Source organism: Coffea eugenioides, chromosome 8 (assembly GCF_003713205.1).
Source record: "Coffea eugenioides isolate CCC68of chromosome 8, Ceug_1.0, whole genome shotgun sequence".
In the NCBI taxonomy this organism is placed as follows: domain Eukaryota; kingdom Viridiplantae; phylum Streptophyta; class Magnoliopsida; order Gentianales; family Rubiaceae; genus Coffea; species Coffea eugenioides.
The window spans coordinates 27,894,591-27,922,276 of NC_040042.1; the positions used below are offsets into that span (position 1 = coordinate 27,894,591).

General features: G+C 35.8%; 1 protein-coding gene across 1 annotated transcript; it reads left to right on the plus strand.

Annotated features, from left to right (window-relative positions):
• The first annotated feature begins 4,774 nt into the window (after positions 1-4,774).
• On the plus strand, positions 4,775-5,728 carry LOC113780482 (cytosolic sulfotransferase 15-like). Its single transcript, XM_027326279.1, has one exon. It carries the CDS (start codon positions 4,775-4,777, stop codon positions 5,726-5,728), a length of 954 nt encoding a protein of 317 aa, XP_027182080.1.
• The last annotated feature ends 21,958 nt before the right edge of the window (positions 5,729-27,686 follow it).

Genomic DNA, 27,686 nt, shown 5'->3' on the forward strand with positions numbered 1-27,686 from the left:
GCCCACTCTAGTTGATCAGGCCTAAGGAATGAAGTTTTGAAATTGATGGTCAGAAGACTCTAGCTTCCAAGGCGTGCCCACGCCTTCCAATCCTTCCGAAAACGAAACTTCAGTCTTCTCCTTCCTGTTGGTGTTGCGTCCATCGCCACCACTCCACATTGTGCACACAGCCGTCTCACCTCCTCCGCCTTAGTGTCTCACTTTCCCTCCCCGATGGTCAGGGAAGTTTCTTTTCTTTTCTCCTAATACTTCATTTGTCTTTTCTACATTGAGAATAATGTAGGTTTTAGGCGTGGGGGAGTGGCTTCCATTATTTCTTTTTGCTTTGTTACTCAAAAAAAATGAAAAAAAAATGAAAAAAAAATGAAAAAAAATGGATAAAATGAAAAAAAAGGAAACATTGTAGTTAGTCGGCTTTTTATTTATTTCTATGCTTGTTAATGCTGGAGCATGTTGCTGTGATAAATGACACAATCAAGGTGCGTGGGTATGTGGGTAAATATACTAGCTATGCATTTCGTTTTTCCTTGGCAGTGTTGTTGAGTGTTGAATACACTGGATTTGACCCATTTTTGAAACTTTTGGGAGCTTTTGAGCCTTTTATGAGCACATTATTCTTGTTTGCTCTATTTTTGTTTGATTGAGTGGGTATCACACATGATATTGGCATTCTAGAACTTGCTAGTTTATACATGTCGAGACCACATTTTTGTTGAATTGGATGCATTTGAAATGATAAGGGCATTTAGGATTTAACCCTATTTAGCTATCTAAAAAACCAAGCCCTCATCTTATCTCCCAATAGTGAACCAATTTGAGCTTTTATCCCTCTCTTTGTTTGTTAGCCGTGATGGATAATCCATGACCTTTTTAGACTCTTTTGTCCAACCTTGTGTCATTAAACGATGTCTGAAATTCATTACTTGTGCAAGGTAAATAAATCTGTGGTGGCAAGTGTTGTCAAAAAGATGTTTTATGGTGTTGTTTCTGTACATCTGAGATCGAAAGAAAAGCCAAAGAAAAAAAAAAGAAAGAAAAGATGGGAAAAAAAAGGGGAAAAGTCGGCAATGAGCTGGTGGGCAGAAGACTCCAGCCTGCAAGGCGTGCCCATGCCTTGCAAGACATCTGCTCCATTAAAAAAAAAAAAAAAGAGAGAAAAGGGGAAAAGTTTCGACACTTGCACAGTGGAAATGGCAAATGAAAATGCCTTGCTCGTGAAATTTCTCTGATGAAGCGTTGTGGTTATGTGGTGAGTTTCGGACATTCTCTTGACATTTTACCCCCTATCTATACCTTCTTAACCCACCTTTCACCTGAGCTCCATTACAACCCTATTAAAGTCCCTTTGATTTGTGTATTTAGTTCACTTTCGAGTGGTGGAGATGTGATAAATGTGCAAGCTTATGGTAATGCCATTCCATGATGTTGATTTGAGCGTTTCTAGTATTCATACACTTTCTTGGAGGTAACGAGTATTACTGGTCATATTCTTTTTGGACTCCTACCTATCCAGTATGTTCTAATCTTGGTGACATTGTCAGGGACCTTAGATGCTTGTGTTAGTATAGACTACTCCATAACCTCTGCTCTCTTGGTTGTACTACTGAGCTCCGAAATGCTTGAGGACAAGCATTGTCTAGGTGTGGGGGGATTTGATAGAACAGTTATTTGGCACATTTTGCAGTGTTATTTTGTCCTAATTTTGGCTATTTACTGTGCTAAGTACTGAGGTTTAACTCATATATCACATTTGTATGAATTATAGGTGATCGGCATAAAAAATGAACTATTGAGGCAAATTTCCAGAAGACTTTTCGTCTCAGGGCGTGGCCACGCCTTAAAAGGTGGACGAAACCGAAAGCCGGACTGCGGTCCACGTGAACCGCGAGAAGCACAGGATTAAAGCTCCAAAGGCTTCAATTAAAAAGCAAAGAAAGGGCCAGACGTTTTTTGGGCTTCTGCTTGACTTCCTTGGGCGGCGCTACAAATACAATAGGAAGAAGCGAGATTCGGGGATGAACCGTAGCGATAGTTTTAGTTTTCTTTTTTTCCTAGCCGTCAGACGTCGCAGCTTTTCTCGTTTTACTTTTGGCTTCTGTACAATTTTTCCTATTCGACTTTTGCTTCTACTTTCGCTCCAGGGGTACGAACACGAAACCCAACAAAGGGAAGCAAAGGTTTTTCAGCCGTTCCTTCGTTAATTCATCTTTTCCAATTCTTCGGCAATTAATTGAATGAATTCAATTAAATTACGCGGAAGTGACATGATGAGGAGCGGCTAATTTTCTCCTCTACCCAAAGGTTGACGCGAAGGCGCGGTCCATAATATCTGTGAGATCTAATTGAATTTTCATTATTTCTTCCATTTTATTGCTATTCGTGTGTTTCCTGAATTAATTGTTCATGGGTATTTTATTGATTGAATATCAACGGCCGGATATTTGATTTAATTTAATAGCCTACTGCCACGTTAATTAAATAGAATCCGTAATTGTTCATTTAGTTAACACCCCGTGGCAACCACCATAATTGGCTTTATGATGGGGAAACGCAAGATCTAACTTAAATAAACCCTCTTAGCGTGTTTATTGGTTAGGGTTGGGTTCTTCTAGTTTTAATGCAATTGGGTAATTAAATTCCTACGGTCGTACCTAGGGTTGTTATCTGGTTAGAGAAGCAGTCAATGGTCGTACCTTGACTGTCGAAAAGGTAAGGAAGAACTGGTTGTCAGAGCTTGTTGATAACTATAACCAACCTAGTGATGAATGGATGAGATATCTTTGCATCGATGATCATTTAATTGGACCGTGCCTGAGCAGTTGATCCTTTGGGTAGAACTTTTATTAATTGCTATTTTTAGTAAATTGTGCTTTGTGAGTTAGTTTTGAATTTTATTTGTTTTATTTCATTTTTATTTGCCTCCTATTGAAAACCCCCCATACTTCGAACTCTAAAAGAAATAAGTTATCCCCAGTCCATGTGGATTCGACTCTACTCACCACTATATGTAAAATTTACATTTTTCTCGAGTAGGTATTTATTATTGCACAGGTTCGGCACCTGTCAAAGGCTATCACCACCAAAGGAGACCAACGAAATTTTGGTCAGGCATGTTGCATTTGGTTTGCAGTTTTCTTGAGAAAAATTTTTGGATTGCAATTTTGTACTAAACAAAATTTTTTGTACTAAACATATATCAAATCATTATAATATTTTTTTTAATGAAAATTTTTAAAAATAACAATTCAAACGAGCTATTAATTGCAATAATAGAACACCTTAGTAAATTTCGTGAGAGCGATTTTTCTTGGATGTTTTAAGCCTTCCCACTGCCGGCAAATAACAATAAACCCGTTCAAGCCTTACTTTCACTGAGGGCCTATGCGAAAGATTTGAGCAATCAAGGTATACTCATCACTCTTGTTGTTCTAGAGCAAGTAATCATCGCACTATATCTTACCTTACCTTATCTTCTTACCTACTGTAAAACTGAATTGATTGATTTCGTCCCCAGATTCTTGTTCTGATTGGCGGTTGTGATTATCCTAGTTTAGTCGTGAATTTTGTGAAATTGTTGGGCATGTTGGTCATTTGGATATGTGATAGTGGGCTTTTTTTGGTATTTGAACTGTGCTGGCAACTGCACGGGATGTGTTTGATGCCGAGAGGCAGTTGTAATTTTGGGTTTCATGATTTGTGTCATGCAAAATGCTCTTTCTGTTTTTTTTTTTTTTGTCCCCTTGTCAATAGTCCTCACCGCCTAAACAAGTGTTGTTTTTTTTTTCTTTATCTCATTTATTCTCAACTCTCTCCACTCTTCACAGTCGCACCATCCTCTCCGTTCTATCAATCTTCTGCAAAGTTTGGGGCGCCGAATTTCAAAGGTAATAAGTTTATGTGAATTTCCAGGACCCAAAGGCATTACAATTTCTTTTGTTTCGCTTTTTGTTATGGTTATTTTCCTTGGATACGGTGAATTGGTTGTAAAATTAATCTGGCTTGATTCACTTTTTTAGGTTTTTGACGAGATATTGCTATTCTTCTATAATTGATTCAATTTAGAATTATGATAGAATTGACTCAAATAAGAATTTATGGTGGCTGAGATAATGCTAATATTATAAAATTTAAATCTTTTAACTAATGGAGATACGAATTCTTCTAGGATGAGACAAATCCGCAATTCCACAGGAAAATCCCAGTTCGCCAAAGGGATAGATTTGGATAAAATTTGGATGGAATTTGAGTAGGCCGACCAAAATTTGGTGAACAGCAAATTGGTACAACGCTCAATCCACTTAAGAATGCGTTCAAAGTGAATCAAGATTTAGAGTTAAACAAGAGAATCCACTCAGGTTTAGGGAATACCTCAAAATTCAATGTGATTAACTCTTATCTGTAGAATATCATTCTTTACATCATTATTTAAAAGAGATAGCAACCTAGACTAAGTCCCATGGATCAGACCCTAACAAACCAAACAAACAACTGACTCAATCATTTGGCTCATTAAGCTCAAAGGTTTAACACAAGATTGGCTTTTTATTAACTAAAACAACTATCTGAATAACTAAAGTGTAATCCAAAGTGTAATCCACTGCGGATAAGGAATTATTGAGGCGACCCCCACAACATCCCATTATTGAACAAGTTTTATATATGTGGTATTGTTGGATTCAACAAATCCTGCCTTGCTGATATCTATCCATTTTACTTTCCCATTGAAGAAACACCAATATTCCGTCCTTCACCCTCAACCAAAGTTGTAGAGGATATGGATGAATTTCAAGGATTGCTACAAACAATTCCTAAAGTAAACTGGGATGGACTGTTGCTATACTACTACAACAATTTTTGGTGTCCAGGAGAAGTGCTTAAATCCACAATTTTCTTTCAAAGAAACTTCAAAGCTAAGGATTCCGACATTATCTTAGCTTCCATCCCTAAATCAGGCACCACTTGGCTAAAATCACTAAGCTTTAGCATCATCAACCGCAAGAAGTGCACAACACCAGAGAGCCCTCTCCTCATCACCAATCCTCATGATCTTGTAAGTTGCATGGAGTATGATTTATTTCTGAATAGCGAAAATCCTGATCTTGAGGCCTTCTCATGTCCAAGAATTTTCTCAACACACCTACCCTACCATGCCCTTCCTCAATCAATTTTGAATACCAAATGTCGCATAATTTATATATGTAGAAACCCTTTGGATCAGTTCATGTCTCTCCGGCACTTTTTGCTTGAAAATAGTGGTGAAGATCAGCAAAAAGCACTTCCTATTGATGAAGCTTTTGAATTATTTTGCAAAGGTTTATACCCTTTTGGTCCCGTTTGGGATCATGCTGAGGGGTACTGGAATGCAAGCCTAAATGATGTTCAAAAGGTGGTGTTTCTCAAGTACGAGGATCTCAAAATAGATGCAACTTCTCACGTGAAGATGCTAGCAGAGTTCTTGGGATTTCCTTTTTCTCCAGAGGAAGACGAAAATGGTGTAGTCAAAGAAATAGTTAAGCTTTGTAGCTTAGAGAATCTCAAAAATATGGAGGTGAACAAGAACGGTCTTCTTGTTTTATCTCCAACTGTTAAGTTTAAGGCTCGTTCCTTTTTCAGAAAGGGAGAAGTGGGAGATTGGAAAAATTTTCTCAACAATTCAATGGCAGAACGTTACAAGAAGATTATGGAAGAAAAGTTGGGAAAATCTGGTTTGGCATTTGAACTGTTATAAATGTCAAGCATCCCGTGGATGTATTATTTTTTACTTTTTTTTTCTTTTTGGTTCAATGCATTTGGTCAAATCCTCCTTCCAGACCGACACATGAAGCCTTATTTGTATTTGAATGCCTTGGATCATTTTATTTGTTCTGTCGTTTTGTCTTGATGACAAACATAACCATTTCAAGTGTGGAGCATAAAATAAAGTGGTTTGAGAAGTATTCTTATCATTGTTCACAGGGTTAATAGTATTAAACTCTGTTAATAACGTCATTGTCTTGGTTAACTTTTTTTTTTACCCTTTCGGCAAAACTCTGTAGAGGATAAATAACCAACTTTAAATTTTACAAAAATAACTAAAAATGATGAAGGGGCACAAGCATGATGACCTTCATTGTAAGAGTAAATGATTCTCCCTCCATCCCAATTATTTAGTCATGTTTTAGGAATTCAACTTTTTAAAAATAGTAGTTTGATTGTGATATTTGTGCTTCTCTTTCTAATTTTAACCTCACAAATTCAAATTTTAAATTTAAATGATAACATGCATATGATTAAAAAAAAGCTATATTGAAAAGAGAGAATAAAAAGTTATTTACCTTTTTTAACATGACAAATGTTTTAAAATATTCTAAAATAAAAAAGTATGACAATTTCAATTGGACGAGGTGTAGTAAAATATCTCAAATAAGGTATGTTATGGCCATTTAAAGTTAGAAGACCGTGAATCAATTTAAGAAGGCCATCAGTTGAGATAAAGATCCGACATGGTGAATTGCACAACAAAGCAAAAGCTTATGCGATTGGATACAGATGACTGATAGTTTTACGATTGAGCCAAAAAGTGAATGAATCCGCGTCGAAAGGTTAGAAATAGGGGGGCCGGAAAAATGCTCCAAAGGCATCAAATGAAATTTAACATATTAATGAGCTTAGAATTATAAATATGAAAGTTCCATCAAATGAAACTAAAGCTTGCCGTTGTCCATGTCTAGTGCTTATTAACGGCTACTTAGTCGGTGGCGAAGAGAACTCGTCGTGGGCCTGTTTGGAAGCCAGGTTTTTGGACAAGTTTTTTACCTATTAGTTTTTTAACAACTTTTGCTACAGGAACCCCAAAAAACTTCTCAAAATTTTTTACCTACACACTTAAAATATCCAAAACACAAAAAAATTCCCTTCCCTTCCCCTTCTCTTCTTCTTCTTCCTCCCCCACCCCAACCTACCACCACCTTCGTTGTCGGCCACCACCTCCGCTACCGGTTCCGGCGCCGATCACCTCTTCCGGTGCCGGTCTTTTTTTTTTTGCCCTTCCTCCCTCTCCCCATCTTCCTCCCTCTCCCCCTCTTCCTCTCCTCTATCTTTTTTTTTTCTCTCTGCGTCTCCCCCACTCCTCCCCCACCACCCTTCCCCTTCCCCTTCCCCTAGCGACCAGATCGGCACGAGGGAGGGTGAGGGTGGCGGGGGAAGGGGAGGAGGGGGGAGAAGGCAAATTACCCAAAAAAAAATTCATTTCGCTGTTTCATCTGCCGGCAAGAGCAAGGAGAGGAGACGGGAAGGAGAGGGAAAATGTGAAAAAAAAGGGGGCAGAGGGAAGGTGAGAAGCGGGAAAGGGAAGGGGGAAGGGGCAGAGAGGGTGGCGGGGGCGGGAGAGAGGGAAGGGGCAGAGGGGGAAGGGAGAGGAGTGGCGGGGAGGGAGTGGGAGGGGTGGCGGCCCAAGGGGGTGGTGGGCAGAGGGGGGAGGAACGGGGAAGGGAGTGGGAGAGGGGTGACGGGGGAGAGGGGAGGAAAGGGGTGGCAGGAGAGGGAGAGGGAAGGGGGAGAGGAGAAAAGAAAAAAAAAAGAAGAGAGGTGGTGCTGGCGGAGGTGCTGGAGGTGGGAGGCAGAGGTAACGGAGAAGGGGGAGGGGGAAGGAGGAAGAAGAAGAAGAAGAAGAAGAGAGGAAAGAAAAGAAAAAGAAAAAGAAAGAGAAAGAGAAAAAGAAAGAAAAAGAGAAAAAAAAAAGGAAAAAAAATTTCACCTTACAAAAACTTTTACAAAATTTTTCAAATTAAAAAAACTTCTATAAAAAAGTTTTTTACCTTACAAAAACTTCTACAAAAATTTTTCAAAAACTTTTATAGTGCACTATAGTAAAGTTTTAGACAAACTCTCAAAAAATTCAGATTCCAAACAGGCATAGTTTCAAGATTTAAAGGTTCTATATTTAAATTCATTTCTCTCCATCTGATTTTTTAAGTTTTATTCCTTTCTCACTAAAAAATTTTTTTAAAAATATGACAACTACTCAATCAGCAATAATATTGGCCATCGATCTAATTTCAAACCATTATGATACAAATTTCGTGACTTGTTTTTAGACGACTAGCAGGTAACTCAAATATTGACTTCTATCTACGAATATAAAAAGATTTACTACTTTCGTGTTGTATTCTGTCCGGAGCTATTGACTTCTTAATCATGTATCCTGTCTACAGTTTTCGTAAACGTTTTTTTGGTCTGCTAGGTGGGGTCCTTTTGTATTTTCTTTTCTTTCTTTTTATTGCTTTTATCTCCAACCATTTCAACCACGCGTTCTTTGAGTACACTGAAGCGGTGTCGGTTTCGTGACCTCGCTCTTCTGTGAATTTATAAGAGGTAGGAAGAAAGAAATTAAGGTTATTACCACCAAAGGTGACCAAAGAAATTTTGGTCGGGCATGTTGCATTTGGTTTGCAGTTTTCTTGAGAAAAATTTTTGGATTGCAATTTTGTACTAAAAAATTTTGTACCTTTTTCATGATCATATTTTTTAGTTACTTTTTAATCTCGTATATATCAAATCATTACAATATTTTTTTTTTAACAAAAAATTTTAAAAATAGCAATTCAAACGAGCTCTTAATTATAATAATAAAACACCCTAGTAATTTCGTGAGAGCGATTTTTCTTGGATGTTTTAAGCCTTCCCACTGCCGGCAAATAACAATAAACACGTTTAAACCTTACTTTCACGGAGGGCCTCCGCAAAAAATTTGAGCAATCAAAGTATACTCATCACTCTACATTTGAGAGACGTTGTTGTTCCAGGGAAAGTAATCATGACATTATATCTTATCTTATCTTATCTTCTTACCTACTATAAAGTGCGAGTTTACAATTGAGGTTCCGATTGAATTGATCGATTTCGTCCCCAGATTCTTGCTCTGATTGGCGGTTGTGATTATCCTAGTTTAGTCGTGAATTTTGTGAAATTGTTGGGCATGTTGGTCATTTGGATATGTGATATTGGGCCTTTTTTGGTATTTGAACTGTGCTGGCAACTGCACGTGGGAGTGGCAATTTTCGGCACGACCTAAAAACACGACATGAATCTAACGCGAAATTAATGGGTTTGGGTTGAGGTTTCGGGGGTTCGGGTCAGAATCTGGTCGAACCCGATGAACCTGAAAAAAAAAAACAGGCCGATTTCGGGTCAACCTGTGGGTGACCTGATATAACCCGATATGACCCGTTTACGAATTAAAAATAATTTAATAAACATAAAAATTATTTTATCTAACTTAACTAAGTTTTTCTTTTTTTTTCAAAGGCATTAATTACTTAATCCTAAATGAATTTATTTAATTTGTATGACGTTGAAATTATTATATTTGGACAAATAATATATTATGTTTGGTATAAAACACTTTTACGGTGTTTAATTTATTTTAGATTTGGTTTGAAATTATTTATTTAAATTTTTATTACTTGATTATGTAATTAGTTTTGTAAGAAATTGATTTTATTAGAAATTACAGTGATAAATTAATAAATTAAAATTAAGTTTCGGGTTATTTCGGATTGACCCACCAACCCGAATTTTTTGGATTCGTGTCAGGTATCCTGAGCCGTTTCAGGTTGGCGGATCAGGTTCGAATCAGTAGATTTTCTATTATACTCGGGTCTCAACCCGACCCATCAACCCGAATTCGATCCAATTGTCACCCCTAACTGCACGGGATGTGTTTGATGCCACCACGTGGCAGTTGTAATTTTGGGTTTCATGATTTGTGTCATGCAAAATGCTCTTTCTGTTTTTTTTTTGTCCCTTTGTCAATTGTCCTCACCGCCTAAACAAGTGTTGTTTTTTTCTCTTTATCTCATATATTCTCAACTCTCTCCACTCTTCACAGTCGCACCATCCTCTCCGTTCTATCAATCTTCTGCAAATTATGGGGCGTGGCGTCGAATGTCAAATGTAATAAGTTTATGTGAATTTCCAGGACCCAAAGGCATTACAATTTCTTTTGTTTCACTTTTTGTTATGGTTATTTTCCTTGTATACGGTGAATTTGGTTGTAAAATTAATCTGCCTTTTGATTCACTTTTTTAGGTTTTTGACGAGTTATTGCTATTCTTCTATAATTGACTCAATTTAGAATTTATGATAGAATTGACTCAAATAAAAATTTATGGTGGCTGAGATAATGCTAATATTATAAAATTTAAATCTTTTAACTAATGGTGATACGAATTCCCTTAGGATGAGACAAATCTGCAATCCCATAGGAAAATCCCAATTCGCCAAGGGGGACAGGTTTGGATAAAATTTGGATGGAATTTGAGTAGGCTGGCCAAAATTTGGTGAACAGCAAATTGGTACAACACTCAATCCACTTAAGAATGCGTTCAAAGTGAATCAAGATTTGGAGTTAAGCAAGAAAATCTGCTCAAGTTTCGGAAAAACCTCAAAGACTCAATGTCATTAACTCTTATCTGTAGAATATCGTTCTTTACACCATTATTTAAAAGAGATATCAACCTAGACTAAGTCCCATGGATCGGACACTAACAAACCAAACAAACAATTGACTCAATCATTTGGCCCATTAAGCTCAAAGGTTTAACACAAGATTGGCTTTTTATTAACTAAAACAACTATGTGAATAACTAAGTAGAAAACCAAACATTAAATAAATGATAGAAAGAAACCACGGATGGTTAGATTCAAACACCACCGATTAAGTCTAGAAACTTAATCTTCTTTCTCAAGTTACGCACTTACGCCAACGTCTTTCAAACTCCTCAATCCATTTAGCATGAACTTCCTTTGACTTGAATGGGCTTATCCATCAAGTTCTTGAGTTTGAATTTGAACTTGAACTTGAAGCGAGCTAGTTCTTTGACCCTCGAGTCCATCATGACCTTGATATCCACATCATTTCTTCCATCTAGAAAAGGATTTATCCTCAAATGTAAGATGATACCCATGGCAAAATGCTTCAAATCAATGTCATCACGTCGTTCCACAATTTGCAATAGTGTAAACTCCTTAGACAACAATTTTGGTTGAACAATTGCTAGAATCACATCTCCACTTCCTTATAAATCAACCACCAAATCCATGTGATTGGTAGGTGTGAGGACCCGTAAAATTCTTTATATTTTTCTTAAAAATTCCCTTTTTTATTTAGAAATTATTCATTTATTATGGCCCTACTATCCAATCACCCTACAATGAGTGTAAACGAATATAGAAGTAAGGGTTTCGTTGTCCGTTTTCAAGTTAGAGCGAATTAAGGTTTTCACGTTTTTCCGTAGTGTGACTATTCGGTACGGAGTGAGGATCAAATTTGGTAGGTAAAAGTGACTTTTGGATAAGGAAATATTATTTGATTAGAAGTGATGATAATAAATTAGTGATTAGAAGGTAAAACCCCTAGTATACGCGATTTAAGAAAAATCGGCTCGAACCGACGGGTATCGATCACTACCGATTGAACCCACCACTTGACCACCACTTCCCTACCACCACATACCCTTGACATTTTTGCAAAATATCCCCCTCATCCTCAGCCATATAACCGAAATATGTGGCCAAAATGCAAGGAAAAGAAAGTAAAATTTTAGTTGGTTTTGGTGGTGACAAGTGTCAACCATCTATGGCCCTTGACTAACCTTTTTGTCTTGCCTTTTTATCTCACATTTCAACTCATTTTCCTTCATTTTTTTTCTGGTTTGGCCGAGAGCAAGGAGAGGGAAGAGAGTGAGGAGAGTTCTTCAAATTTTAACCTTGAATCCAAACTTTTGAGTGCAACCAAGAAAAACTAAACCGATTAATCACTAGTTTGGAAGTTTGGGAAGCTTAAGGAACCAAAAATTTCAAGAGGAGGTGAAGGATCATCCTTGCAAGCTTGTGTCTTGAGGTATAATGGTTGATCAACCATTCTTTTCCATTAATCATGATTAAGTTGGATATTAATGTTGGTATTATGCTTGTGATGCTTGTTTCAAGTGATTTTGATGATTAGATGGATGACTTTTGAGTTAGGGTTCTTGTGGGTTAGGTATTGTATGATGTATATATATGGTATATGATCTTGTAAAGGAGATAGTAGTGGTAGTTTCAAGGTAAAAATGAGAAGTATAGCTTGAATATAGCAAAATTCCAGATTTCTGGAAATTTTAGTTTCAGTTCTGCCCGATTCCATTTCATCATGTTAGAGGCCGAATTTGGCTTAGTACAAAACATGAAAGTTGTAGAGAATGACATTTTATGGTTGCCTACAAAATTTCAGCTCAATTGGAGTAACGTAGCCTGTGAAAAGATGAAAATACCCTGACTGCCCTAGGAGTAAAGTCAGTGGATAGTTTTGACAGTACACTAAGTTGGTTACATTTGTTCACCTTGATACGTACTGAAATAGCTTTTAGTCAAAACATGAAAGTTTTAGTACTTTGTCTTAGCTTTTCAACGCCTTCAAGAACGCCTTAAACGGACTTTGGTAGCTTGAGATATGGCCATTTGAAGGTAGTGTGGTTAACTGGTCTATTAGTTGGAATTTGGTTCTGTGAATTGGGAATTTGACTGGGTTACACTAGAATTTGAACTAAGTGATCTTCATCAAAATTGTAGGTCTTTGTCTTAGCTTCGAAACGGTATAAATTTCATCCCAATCCGATAAGTATAGCTTCGGTTGTGTCCGTTACGGGAAACCATGTCAAATCTGTCTTTTGCTAAACTTCATTTCCGCGCATGTCGTTAGCTTGATTTTGTACTTGTATGACCTTGGGCCTATGGAACGGCCATTGAAATGAGATTATTTTGTGTGTAACTTTGGGTTTGATTGAGGAAAAGAATGAAGCCATAAATTGCTGGAAATAGGAAAATACAAAGGGCATGCTGCCCAAATTTACGCTCAAGGGTTAGGTGGACATATTTGCAACTTGAGTAAGGATTAAGAGTGATTACTACTTGAACCATCTAGGATATTTGTGCCTTCTTTTACCGAGGTATATAAGTAAGGACTTGGCCGAACTTGTACCCTTGAGAAATAAAATAATGACTGCTCGGAGTATGTTTTCCTTGTACTTTCGACTCAAATGGCATTTCCAAGTATAAATATTACAAAGTTTTATCGTTTGAAAAGCGAGCGAGTGTTTCATGAATATTCTCCAAGTGAATTTCCATTTCTTGATTCTTATTGAACGAAACGTCTAAGTTTCGAACCTTAGTCGATTTTTAAAGTTCTGAAACAAAGTTTTATCGCATATTTGGACTCCAAACCCGGAGTACAACCTGAAAGTGACCAGTAAAGGCACTATATCTTTTGGTGAGTGCTTTCAAATGCTGAATTGAACTCGATACTTGTATTTGATACGTGACCAATGTGATTACATGTTATATACGTGAATTGTTAGGGCGAGAGTGTACTTTATCGCACTTGCCCTCATGTGATATATACTTGTTTATTGTTGCAATTGATTTGATATACTTGTTTGTGATGTGCGCACTTCCTAGAATTCCAGAAACCCTGTGGCGAGTTACTCAAGTCGAGCCGGTAAGGGTTTGGTCGATTGGGTAACGAACCCTGGGTCTCTTGTTTTGTCAAGTGGAGTGATATCTCCTCGACTAATCGGTATACTCGAGTATTACCATCCGTGTTTATTGAGGATTTTGGGCCCAATAGGGGGTGTGAATGATGGACGGAGAGTAGTGTAAGTGGTGCTCTATTGGATTGGTTTCTTTACTTGAAAAGTTGACGGAGTGTCAACTATTACGTGATCAAGCTCCTGGCGATGCAATGGGAATTTGGCTCCTGAGAGCCATCCGTATCCTTATACTTTGGAATGATTATTGTTTATTGGATTATTGTTTCTTCTGAAAAACTTTTATACTCGCTCACTTTGAGATTTGCTACTTGAAATATTATTGTTCCCCTTTCTGAACTTTTGATGCCCATTAACTTGCTACGTTGATATTCGTACTTTGAAAATGGTCAATTTGTTATTTGGAACCTCACTGGGCTTTTAGCTCATTCTACGCCATTTGTTTTCCTTACAGGGGGTACGAGCAAGGCGTGAGACATGTACAGGCTAGCGTAGTCTAGTTATTTTTTGCATTTTGAATTTGTACTCGCGCCATATCTCGACTAGGGTGATTTGTACTCGAATTGTAAACACTTTGAGGACTTTTGGTGTGTAGACGCTTGGTATCTGGATTTGTGCATCGATTCGATGTATATTATAAGTTTGAATTGCGATGTTATTTATTGTCTATGGATGTATGCACGTGATACGAGTGAGTGAGTTCTGGCGAGAGTTGGGCAGGCGGTCCGCCGAACCCTTTGGTACGCCTTAGGGGGAGGTGGGGCCGTCACAGTAGGAGGATGTTTCTCTTTGGCAACCAAATTCTCTAGTTCATTAATAAGCAGTTCCTTCTCGGAGTATTCATCAATCGATGTTAACATGGACTCACATTCGACCTCCTTAGGGTTCTCATCAATCAGTAGTGGGATAGGATTAGTGTCCTTTTGAGCAGTTTCATTGTGTTTGGAGCTATTTGAATTCTCCTTTCGCTTACATTGTAGAAGTTGTACATAGGCTTTCCCTATTGACTTCTCTGTGATCGATTCAACTCCGGATTTAGATTAGGAAGAAATTGTCGATGAATCTTCCCCTTCTTCCTCGAATAGGTTGATGTTGAAAATGTAGAATGCGTGGAACCCCTCCATTAGACATCTTGCATGCCATTCAATCAAGTTGCCTATAGAGCAGTTCAAAAGTTTTAGCAATGATCTGCTTAAGTTCTCCTTTTATTGTATCCATCATGAGATTAAGATCAACTTTCCATGAACTCCCTTTGGCAGATATCATTAACCTACACGAAATGTTAGTGGAACAAAAAATATCTCACACACTCAACCTCATGTGTATACCTCAAGCACTTTTGTTCACACACTCTTTTTATGATCTCACACTTATTCAATGCCATGGCACCTTGAATTCACTCAAGATTTGGGTGAATATACCAACCAATAAACACCTCAATTATGGCCTAGAAATTGAAAGAAAAAAGCTGAAAATTTAGACAGCAATGCAACAGGGAAATTTCAAGAACTAATGATGGAAATTTTCTAAAGAAGTTGGTGATTTAATGCTGAAAATTTTAGATTTCAATTTCCTAATTAGATTAGGAGTTAGACATCTAAAGATTGCTGAAAAAATAAGGCCATGTTTTCCTAATTCGATGTGGACGCAACCCAATACAAGAAATATCAATATGATTAGGATTAGGAAAGAAACAAAAGTAGTCGCAAAATTTGTAAAATTCGACTAGAATTAGGATTCACATGAATAAAGCAACAAACAAAAAAAAATTTTACGGATGAGCAGCGCGATAAATAGTATGTAGGAACAGTAACGCATGAACAGTAACACTACAGTAATGGCTACAGTAATGATAAAGTAATTGCTATAGTAATGATATAGTAACACTATAGTATTTGCTACAGTGCTGTGTTTTTTTTTTTAATCAACAAGAAAAGGTAGCCATGAAATTAATACAATCACGACAATGAAGAACACAAGAAGCAATGAGAAAACAGACAAGAACAATACGAATGGAAGATTTAAAATCCTAAAGGCAGATAAACCCTAATTCATAAAATTTTTTTCAAGACAATTAAGAAGAAAAACAAGAAATTAAAAGGGATATAATCTATCACCTTGAGTTGAAAATCTGATGCCAACTAATACAAATTCTCCAAAGATGAGACAAATTTGCAATCCCACAAGAAAACCCTCGTTCGTAAGGGTACAGGTTTGGACAAAATTTAGGTAGGCCGATCACAATTGGCTAAATACCAAATTGATGTGACACTCAATCCACTCAAGAATATGCTCAAAGTGAATCAAAATTTGGAGTTAAGTAAGAAAATCAATTCAAACTTAGAGGAAATCTCAAAAACTCAATGTCATAAACTCTCAACTGTAGAACTATTGTTCATTACACGGTTATTTAAAAGAGACAGCAACCTAGACTAAGTCCCATGGGCCGAACCCTAACGAACCAAACAAACAACTGACTCAATCATTTGGCCCATTAAGCTCAAAGGCTTAACACAAGATTGGCCTTTTATTAACTAAAACAACTATCTAAATAACTAAATAGAAAACCAAACAATAAATAAACGATAGGAAGAAACTGCGGAGAGTTAGATTCAAACGCCACTAGTTAAGTCTAGAACTTTTCTTTCTCAAGTTACACCAACGTCTTGCAAGCAATGTTTTAAAAATCGAACCATTAATTGAACCGGTGAAGTGAAAGGGTCGAGGTTCAACCGGTCGGACCGGTTCAACCTTGGTTCAATGAATTTTTTAAAAAATAATTTATATAAATATATATATGCACAAAATAAGACATGTAATGGACTAATTTAATACTTTACATGATGAAAAGTTTACTATTTTTGAATAACTTGGATTTTTAAAAATAAATTATTTATTTTTGAATTATAAGTTAAAAAAAATAAATTTCATCTCAAATTCAATTATATCTACCAAAAAATCTTAAATCCAACCCAAAAATATCACAATATTTTGAAATTATACAAAATTCACGTCTATGAGAATATAGACATTGTGAACTCAAATTTTAATTTACGTTTTTGGATTTAGAGATTGCAATTTAAAAAAAAAGTTTGGAATTCGAAAGAAGTCAAGGGAATCAAAAATAGAAATGCAAACTCAATAAGAAACAAAAAATGAGATAAAAGTAAGTGGTTGTGGCATTAAATAATTTGGGTTAAAAAAATAATTCTTTTTTAACTTTTTTAATTTAATGGACAAAAATAAAATTAAAAGATGTAAGAAAACATCAATAAATTAAAAATAAAGATGTTTGATTAAAAAGGGAGTGACAAAAGAAAAGAGAATAGAGAGAAAGAGAGAGAGAGTTGAAGATTAAAAAGAAGGAGTCATAAGAGGATGAGATTTTGTAAGAAAAATGGAAAAAAGATATATGAGTGTTTGTTTTATATAAATAAGTTATAAAAAAAATTAATAAGATGTGATAATGCAACGGTTACTATATTGGTCTTTATTACAAAGGTCATAAGTTCGAATCTTGAAAGCTACATTTTGCAAAACGTAAAAAAAAAACTCGAAAACCGGAAAAATCCGGTTCAATCCGGTTTCACGGTTGGACCGATTTTTGATCGGTTTTCTAGCATGATCAACTCTAACATAGAATCGGACCGGTGCCATGGTCGGTTCGCGATTCAATCGATCGAACCGGCCGGTCCGGTCCGATTATCAAAACATTGCTTCCAAGCTCCTTAATCTATTTAGCACGAACTTTCTTTGACTTGAACGACTTATCCATCAAGTTCTTGAGTTTGAATTTGAGCTTGAACTTAAAGTGAGCTGGCTTTTCGACTCTAGAATCCATCATGACCTTGATGTCCGTATCAAATGGGCTTTTTGTGGTTTGTCTAAATAAATAGATTACATATTAACAACTCAATAATTACTCAAATTATGTATTAATAGCTCAATAATTGGTTCTGCTTCTTAATGACGTACATAACCATCTGTTACTCTTTGGTTAATTAGGAGTTGCTTGTTTTTGCTTGTGTTGAGTCCTGAGTTTGAATTTTAGTTTGTGGGTTTTGTTTCTTAAAACAGATTTTGATTACACTACCACAATTTTTATGTTAATGCTCTTAAAAGGTGTTTCCATGGATATTACAAATATGCCTGATATTGCTAAGGCTGGTTGCTTGGACCAGTTATTTGGTAATTTAGATGAATTTCAGAAATACAAGACTAGTGAGTTTGTTTGGATAGGAAGATTTGCAAACAAAATTTCAAATTTTTTTCTAGTTTTATCATAAACACAATTTTCAATCATCTTTTTATCTCACATACATCACATTACAAAAATGTTACAGTAATTATTTTAAATAAATATTTCAAATAACCTCCTATCCAAACAATTTTTGGTGATTTGGACTGGTTATTTTGCAATTTTTAGTATTTTGGTGGTCTTTTGGGCTTTCAGGGATCCCGAGTTAGAGGAGGTTGGGCCGTTCTTTTATTTGCCATTGGATTTGGCTGTATTTAAAAGCTGGCCAATGATTCCAATGGTGTACATATTCCAAAGGTTGCACTTTTCCGTAGTTTGTTATTTTAATCGGTGTTCGGTGCCTCATTTATTGTTATTGCCTATTCTTAAAGAATTTGTGGATGTCTTGTATCTGAAGATGAATTTGCTTTTTCCCTTTCTTGCTTTTTTTGCCTTAAGCTTTGTGTGTGTGTGTGTGTGTGTGTTTTTATTTCTTTTTTGGCAGCCTCTGCCGGCTTTTACTGGTGTATTTGCATTTCTTTCTCATTAGCTATCAACTGAGGACATGCAATATGAAAGAGGGAATATTGTGTCAAGAATTTACGAATGTCTTGTTTATGTAGGTGAATTTGCTTGTTCCCTTTCTCGGTTTTTTCACCATAAGCTTCTTGGTCCTTTTTTTTTGGGGCAATTTCGCTTTCTCCCTATCAAGTAAGGACATCCAATTTGAAAGAGGCTTGATATTTTGCTTAACCGATTGCCTTTGCTTAGGTATTTGTTTATTTTACCTCCCTAGTGATTACATATATTTACAACTTGAGATAAATGCAAATTTAAGAGCAATATTGATAGGCAGTTTGAAGTGCATCTTTAATTTGATTCATTCGTGTATTATGTGTGCATTATGGAATATGTGGTACTCCCAATCATACATAGATGCGAGGACTACTCGTATTCCCAATCATACATAGATGCGCTCTAGCAGTGTGATGTAAAGTTGATTACTTGGTTTATTTTACACGTGCTATGCATTTGTTGATAATATATGTTGTTTACGCATAATGTTTCTAAATTGTAAATTGGGAAAATCGTTCAAAACGTCTCTCACATTTTGTAAAATAACTTTTTTCGTCCCTTACTTTTAAAAATATAATTTTACGTCTCTTACAAATTCACATTGATCAAATTTGACCCCTACTCAGGTTTCCGACTAGTTTTTTTGTCGGAATTCATCACGTACCTTGCACGTGATCATATTTTGAGGGCAAAATTGTCAAATCAGATTTTATATAATTCGATTCATAATCCCTCACATTTCATAAAATAAATTTTTTCGTCCCTTATATTTCACAAAATGAATTTTTTCATCCTTCACATTTTTCAAAATGAATTTTTCATCATTTATTGATCATGTGTGTGAATAATTTTTTTTAAGTCCATGTATATATCTATTTGATTTCACCTGAACAGTATGAATAGCATGTAAAATCAAATAGAGATATATTATATACTATTCGTACTGCTCAAGTGAAATCAAATAGACATATATATATGGATTTAAAAAATTGTTAGTTTTTCACTTATATTTATTTTCTTTTACTCGAAATTTGAAAATAAAGAAGACATTTAATCCTAAATATTATCGAGTGTTTATATCGAATTAAATTTGGATAGGAAAAGTAAACAAAAAAATGACAAAAAGAAATAAGTGGCTAGCACTTTCAAATTTTAAGACAATCACAAGGCAAGTAATTCAACTGTTGGCCTTAAAAGTGTCGAATAGAAATTTCAGATTTAAACTGAAATTTGTCTGAAATTTGTTAGCACAATTATAGAATTCGAGTTAGGATCCATTAATTAGATGGCTTTATTATACAATTCAATAAATAAATTATTACCAAAAGAGAAGGTCACAAATATTGAATAGGTTCAAATGGTGAAATCATATAAATGTATACATGGGTTTCAAACAAAATTATTAGTTTTAAACCCCTATATATATATATATCTATTGAATAGCGTGTGTATAACTACGATTAGCATGTTTAGATGAAATCCAATAGAGATAAATTACATGATATTCATACTGTTCAGATAAAATCAAATAGACATATACGTGGATTTTAAAAAAAAAAACTATTCGTACACATGATCAATGAAGAATGAAAAAATTCATTTTGAAAAATGTGAGGGATAGAAAAGTTCATTTTTGAAATGTGAGGAACGAAACAATTCATTTTGTAAAATGTTAGGGACAAAAAAATTCATTTTGTGAAATGTGAGGGACTATGAATCAAATTATGTAAAAATTTGATTTGACAATTTTACCCTTAAAAAATGATCACATACAAGTCACGTGGTGGATTCCAACCAAAAACTAGTCGGAAACTTAGGTAGGGACCAAATTTGGTCAATTTGAATTTGTAAGGGACGTAAAATTACACTTTTAAAAGTGAGAAAAAAAGTGATCTTGTAAAATGTGAGGGACGTTTTGAACAATTTTTCCTTGTAAATTTATTAATAGCATGTTACTTGGTAGATTTGAATTAATCTACCAGTATTTCTCTTAATATATTTCACTAGTTATTCAAAAACTTCTAGATCGAATCTTGGCACCCTGACACATCGATTGAGGCCAAATAATACTAGTCATACATAATATAAAAGCGCCTACCTCAAATTGATTTCGTTCCCTCTTTTTTGTAGTTTTGCTCAATTTTGTGGTTTACTGGTCTTTTAGCTTTGTCCACCATCAAATTGGATTGAAATCAGCTGCGATGAAATGTAATTTTGCTCAATTTTATGGGCTTTTTGAACTTTTCGCTTTGTCCATATCAGCCTGGATTAAAATTAGCTTCGATGAAACGTAATTTTGTTCAAATGCATTGGCATTCTGGTTTTTTCGCTTTGTACATCATCAAATTGGATTAAACCAACGGTGAAAATAATACATGTCCTTTTATTAATGACTTGTGGGCAAAAGTTAGTGGGATATGATCTATTTGTGCCTTGGCCCTTCAATCTATTGGTTTTGAATGTTTGCTGTTAATTTGCATTTCGTGGTGAATTCAAATGAAAAAACACGCTCCAGTTGGTTGGGCATAAGAGTTGGACCAGTTGGGTTGGTGAGTTGAGTGCTTTGGAGGGAATTGGGGACTTTGCGGGTCAACTCAGGCTCTGCTTTCCTCTTCTTTTTGTACTAGTATGTGAAGTAGTGTTTCTCCGCTGAAATTTTCATGCATTTATTTCTATTCAGGTGAATCTTTGTGCATGCATTTGGTTTTGTCCTTGTTCCTGATTTGCTCATCTGCCTAGATTTCTTTGTTTCTTTTGGTTTGGGGCCACGTTGGATGATACTTCTATTTTTGTCTCTTATTCCATTGGTGTTTTCCAGATACATGTACTATTCCATCAGTTAGATAAAGGGAATTTGTGTGCTTGTAGTTTCGACTTATGCAAATATATCTTCTTTTGTATCTTTTTTGTCCTGCATGTTATTGTGAGTTTTTGAGATGACGTTTTCGTGTCATGCATGTCTGCGTTTTCATCTATTGCATTTTTCTGACGTGACATCCCTTGAATTTGAATGAACAGTCTCATCATGCTCCCAATTTCTCGCAATGCATATATGGTAAATTTTTGGCTTGCTGAATTTGGTGTTCTTCCATTATGTAGTTTCATCTGTCTTTTATGATATATTTCCATGATCATCAGTCTAGGAGTTAGATGTGAGTTTCGTGATTTTGGTATTATCATTGTATTAACATGACTGCGGTTTACACGAGACTTCACGATGAATTACGTGGGTGCAAGTTGTGGTGAAGAAGCATTAGAATTGGATGGATTCTAATTATCTTTTTCTATTATTCGAAAGTCATTTCCTATTGTGATGAGTTAATTTTACATGATATGTGAATTCCATTGTGAGTAGCATTATAGCTTGGCACCACACTGACTATAACAATGTCAGTATCATCAATTAATGCTGTCACCAATTAGTTGAACTGATTGTATGGCATAGATGTTTTACATTGAGGTTTACCTATTTGTTGATTTTACCGTGAGATCAATGGAGTGAGGTGAATTGTAGATAAATTCTTTTTTAAAATGATTGAAATTCTACTTGGTTGATTCATCTATACATGCATTTGTCTTAGTATCAGCATAGATAAATGAAAGGTGACAACTTGTTAATTATGCAAGTGCATTATTTGGTGCAAGAAACTTTCAAGTTGATCGCTTTTCATTAGTTTTTGTTCTCGTCCAAAGGTAATCCCCTATCATTAGAAATGAATTGCTTATTAAACACGTATTAATTGTTAGTGGATCCATAGTATGTTGAAACTTTGTATGGTCCGTTGTTCGAATTATTTGTATGCAATGAATGTTTGAAGTTCTGGTTTGTTAATTGCTCCATGCATATATTGTTGTATTGTACCTTATCTATAAACAAATTACTGAGCCAATAGTTTGCCAAGTGTCATGCAAAATTGATTTTCGCTCTATCGATCAACTTCTGTATGGTCTGCATTCTGTTATATCCATAATGTCCGTCAATCGAAAAAATGCAAAACTTGAGGAGAGATATGCATAGAGGAATTGATAGCGTCATGAAACATATGGTGCACCAAAGGCTAAGAAAGAAGCAGAAATAAGTTTAGGTATCTTCATTATTACTTTGGCTGGATTGAATGTCTAGGACTCTGCTCTGTCTATACCTACCATTTCGACGGGTTATGATGCATTCACTAATTATGCTCAGATACCCTCTATCTTACCAAGTTCTTCCCTTTGGCATTTTCCTGAGCGAGCAATCGTACATAATTAATGCATGTCACGGATTGAAGCAGGCAAAAAAGGTAAGAGGGAAAAACAATCTTCATGAAAATTTCGCCAATGAGACTAAAGCAAATACTCACCCCGAGGCTACAGCTGCGAATGATCAATAGTTTCTCATCGATGTTCCTACGCATTACACCTGCTCAATGAATCAAGAGCCTCACCAAACGGCAAAAAATTTTGTTGCCAAGGTATTTGCTATTGCCAGTATACTCATTGCACACATGTAGAATGACACAGAGCTAAACACCACTATCTACTTGCACACATACCTCAACCTACAACATGTGGAGTTCCAAATGATCTTAGTTGGCACTCATACAAAAAGAAAAACTACTTCTATTAGTCACCTTACTAAAGACATGCTACATTTGCATGCAACCAACTACCACTGCTACTGTGAATATATGCTCTTTCTTAAGCATATCTACTTACCTCTACTACAAAGGGGCCTAACTTCATTGAATATATTACTAGAATTTCCCTACAACTTATTTATTTGAAACTAATTTTTTTCCTCAAACTTAATCTCATGACAATAAAGAAAAATACAGCTTTTGAATAATTTTAAACCATTTCAAAAATTATGCTTGCATGTTCTTAATGTGACGCCCCACTTCTCCCTAAGGCGAACCAAAGGGTATCTGCGAGACGCCTGCCCAACTCTCGCCAGGACTCACGCAAAACATTCAAGCTTGTTACAAATCTAAAAGTCACAAGTACAATAACATAAATACAATGATACGAAAGCGTTCAAGTTAACCATGGTCATCCATTATCCAACCCGTACATCGGGTGTTCAAAATACAACTTTAAACCCAAATTCATCTCATGCCCAAGTACTACATTCCAAATACAAAAGTACAACCCAAAACCAAGAGGCATAGTCATAAAGATGATAGAAACCCTAAACAAAAGTACATCAGGAGGGTTTCTCCAATTCGTCCCCGGATCCAGTCCTGTTAAGGAAAACAAATCTACAGGGTGAGCAAAACTCTCGTGAGGCCAAGAACACACATGCAAGCACATTGCTCAAATAACAATCTCAATTTACAAGTCAAGCAATCGTATTTTTAGTAATTAACAATTTACTGGAAATATAACCAGAAACAATTCAAGGATACTGGAGCTCTCAGGAGCTATATTCCACTTGCACATTCAATAACCTCCACGAATTGACACTCCGTCAATCGGGTAGGTTTAGTCCATAGAACTCCACTTAACCTGTCCCCTTTCACCTTACATACCCCTGTATCGGGCCCGCCTGTCATTTGTTTGTGGCGATACTACTCGAGTATGCCAAGTAAGACCTCTCATTAAGTCAAGCTTATACATCTCATGGCCCGCCAAGGTTCCCGACCAAGCCCATGCCGGCTCGAGTCCAAGGTCGGCCAATGAGATTTGGGCGTCCCCATGTGCACTTGTGTGTCGAGGAGATTCACTCCAACGACGTATGCAGCTAGCATACCATTACATTTCATTCATTCAATGCATTTCAATCATTCATTCAATGCATTTCAATCATTAAAATTTCATTTCTAATGAGAACGAGTGTGGTAAAGTACACACTCGACTCCACTTTCAAGATTTCCAATCATTAATAACAATTAAACATGTAACAGTTTACATACACCTGACACTCACCAAGTATTAGGTGTAAGTAAGGTCAAGGGAAGTTCAAGCGTCCACCGGGGAATCCTCTTGAAGGTCCTCGTGTGCGCCTGAGCAAATAATAGTGAATTATCATTCATATCCCAAATATCGAGGAATAATTCGTTCACTAGTATTAATCTAGGAATTCCTTGAAAATGAACCTCAATTACTCGTAAATCGAGGTTCGAGTGGGGTTTGATAACGTTCAAAAGTATTTAAGTCTTTATCTAGGAAATCGGGGATAAAACGTTTAGATAATATCAAAAGAATAAAGAGTTCTTGAAAAACTCTATTTCCTTGAAATTGGAAAATTTCAGTTTTATTATGAATCTTTGAAAAATCGTAACTCACTCTGCACAAGTCGAGAATTGGAAAACTTTATACCGTTGGAAACCTCTTAGAAAGTACTACAAGTTCCTAGAAGACACTTTTCCATGAATCGAAGTGGAAAGTGCTCAAAAATGAGCTTGAAGGTACAGACTCGGTTTACAAGGCAGAATTAAGTTGGATTTCGGCCAACTTTGAAAATTCGGCACGATTCACACGTTACGAACCGGCCTCTGAAATTTGTAACTCAATTAGAGTTGCAAGTGAGGTTTATAGCAAAACAAGCAGATCAAGAATCGGAGTTTCGAGTACCGAGATACGGTAGCTCAAAGTTGGAGAAAATTCAAGACTGGAGAAGAATTTCCAGATTTGAACCTCCAACACTAGGAGTTTAGTTAGGTATCGAAACAAACTTGGATTGGTACCAAAATTGGCAGTATTTTACTCTTATATGAAGCATATCTCTCTATCAAGTTTCACTGAAAAATACCTTCAGGAAGGTAGTCAACGAACCAACTAAAGTTCAGAAAAAATTCTTAAGGCAATCTGCCTTTAATCCCTTTTCTTTCCAAATCCAATCGTTTGGCTAAGAAAATCCTTCAATCATGGTTCATATGTGAAAGGAAAGTCTAAGGAACTTTCATGGTACATTTGGTAGGTGTTTAACACCATGAATTTCATTTAGTAAGACCACAACAAGTCTTATCTCAAATCTGTCCAAAATTAAGTTTTTCCAAAACAGAGCAGTGTTCTTGTTTTGATCACAACTCAGTCGACCTAACTCAGAATTGAGCATGGTTTATGGCATTGGAAAATAAATTCATAGGGCTAAAAGTTCACAGAAGGAAATGTTCTGAAATTTGGCAAGCAACCAGCTCGAAATTGAGCCTCAAGTTGCTGCCTCTACAAATCATTCCAGCAGATCCGAGAGACAGGACAGCTATCTTAAAACGAATGGTTCGGCTCCTACACATGGAATCAGAATTCATATTTTATACCGTTGGAAAGGTATGGATGTCTAGTTTCTAATGCCACCAACGGTACTCAATTTCGACATTGGAGGACAGAGTTATGGTCAAAATGCTACCACTGGACAGAGTTATCCGAAAATAGTTTTCCAGCTTGCCTAGTTCACGAATAAATTCATTTGCCCATCCAAACGTTAATGTTTTCCAATGAAAATTTTTGCACATCTAACATAACATATAAACATTAGGTTCAAGCCAATAGATCACCAAAAATTGGCCTTATCATGGCCGAACAAAACAGGGGCAGTTTCGGAAATTTCTTGTCATGACCTTAACTTTGAGTTTCCAACCATAATACTCCATAAATCCATCATTTTAACCACTAAACTATCATTAAATCCAACATTAAACCTCTAATCAGCAACAACCCAAGAGTGGGAATTCATAGAGCCCACTTTTCAAATTTTCCAACAATATCAAGCCATCCATATACATGCAATAGCTTAAAGATGCATTTCTACCATCATAAACCAAGTTTAAGGTGTAGGATGATGTTATACCTCCTTAGTGCTTTAGATCAGAAATTTCGGTCCTCAAGAGGCTCCAAGAAACCGTGAAATGCAGCCCCTTAGTTAGCTAGATCCAACCTCCAAGTAGTTTGCTAGATGGTCTTCAAGTTTGGTGAAGATTGATTGAAGTTTTGTGGTTGATTTGGTGAAGAAAATTTTGAAATAATGGAGTGAGAGAGAGAGGTGGGCTGGTCGGCACTTTGGGAGAGAAGAGAGAGTGAAATATGATCAATTCTAGCTTCCAAGGGAAGATTAAAATGAGTGGTGAAAATTCACTCCAAAGTCAACCCTCATTAGGGCTCGTTTGGTGCGTTTAGGGCTCGATTTCTCTCGCGTTTGGTTCACTAGTGCACTAAACCTCTAATGTACTTATGTTCATATAAATATTATTCACTCTTAATTGTCTCGAAATAAGGGTCTAAAGTCCCTCAAATAAAGCCGCGCGTGTGAAAACGCGTACCGTCAATTTTAGCGCTATTACGCGAAACCTCCGAGAAATTCTTATAACGATAATACTATTAACTATCATTTAAGTACTTAAATCTAAAATTACCTATTTTAAAACCGTTGTGCATGTCTCAAATTTTTCCGGGCTAATTGTACTCTTAATTGGCAAAAATTCTCCAAACGTATTTTCACCTTTTCTCTAAACAAGCTCCTAAGAAAAATAATTTTTGAAACGAGACACTTTAAAAATGTAACGAAACTATAGTACCATGTACTTAGGTCTAATGAGGCTAGAAAATAATAATCGGAGCAAATATATGAATAAATAATTAAATGAGCAAAAATTAGGGGTCAAAAAATAATAATTTTACGAGTCCTCACACTTAATGGACGCAAACAATTACCAAAACTTCTATAGAATTTTAAGCATTCTAATATCTTTAAATTTTGTATAAGCTCAACATTCTTTTAGCGTTTACTTACAACAATTACCATGGACAGCTCCTAATTTTTACATGTATTCAATCTATTTATCTATTATCTTAAGCACTTAACAATCAATCTCCTAATATAACCACAGAAAAAAATATATCATGAGAATGATTCTTGGGCATCCTCACGCTACAGTGTGAGGACAAGAACTAGCACAAATGTTAAATAGAAAAAATTAACAACATTTATAATAATAGTTATAACAAATATAAAATCAACTACAACAAAATCAACTATAATAAAATAGTTAACAATAATAATATAATAGTGCATAAATGTGGTGGATTGAAGCATGGATATCTCGCTTTCTTCTAATAAGCTCTATCATTTTTAATAAAAATAACTTCAAACTTCTAATAATTTATATTGATTTTGATAAAAACATCTTAATTGTTTTCCCCATTTTAATAAAAAACCTTCAAACTTCTGATAATTTCTATTGATTTTCATAAAAATAACCTAATTTTTTTCCAAAAAATTGTTGAATTATAGGGGCCAACTGCAATTAGGGACAACTATTAGTGATTTATTGATGAACTAGTACCATATAGTCTCACTCGTTCATGAATCTATCTTCGATCACCATGGA

What these genes read in the sequence shown, in the direction of transcription:
- LOC113780482 (XM_027326279.1), top strand. Translation starts at nt 4,775, where the DNA reads ATGGATGAATTTCAAGGATTGCTACAAACAATTCCTAAAGTAAACTGG.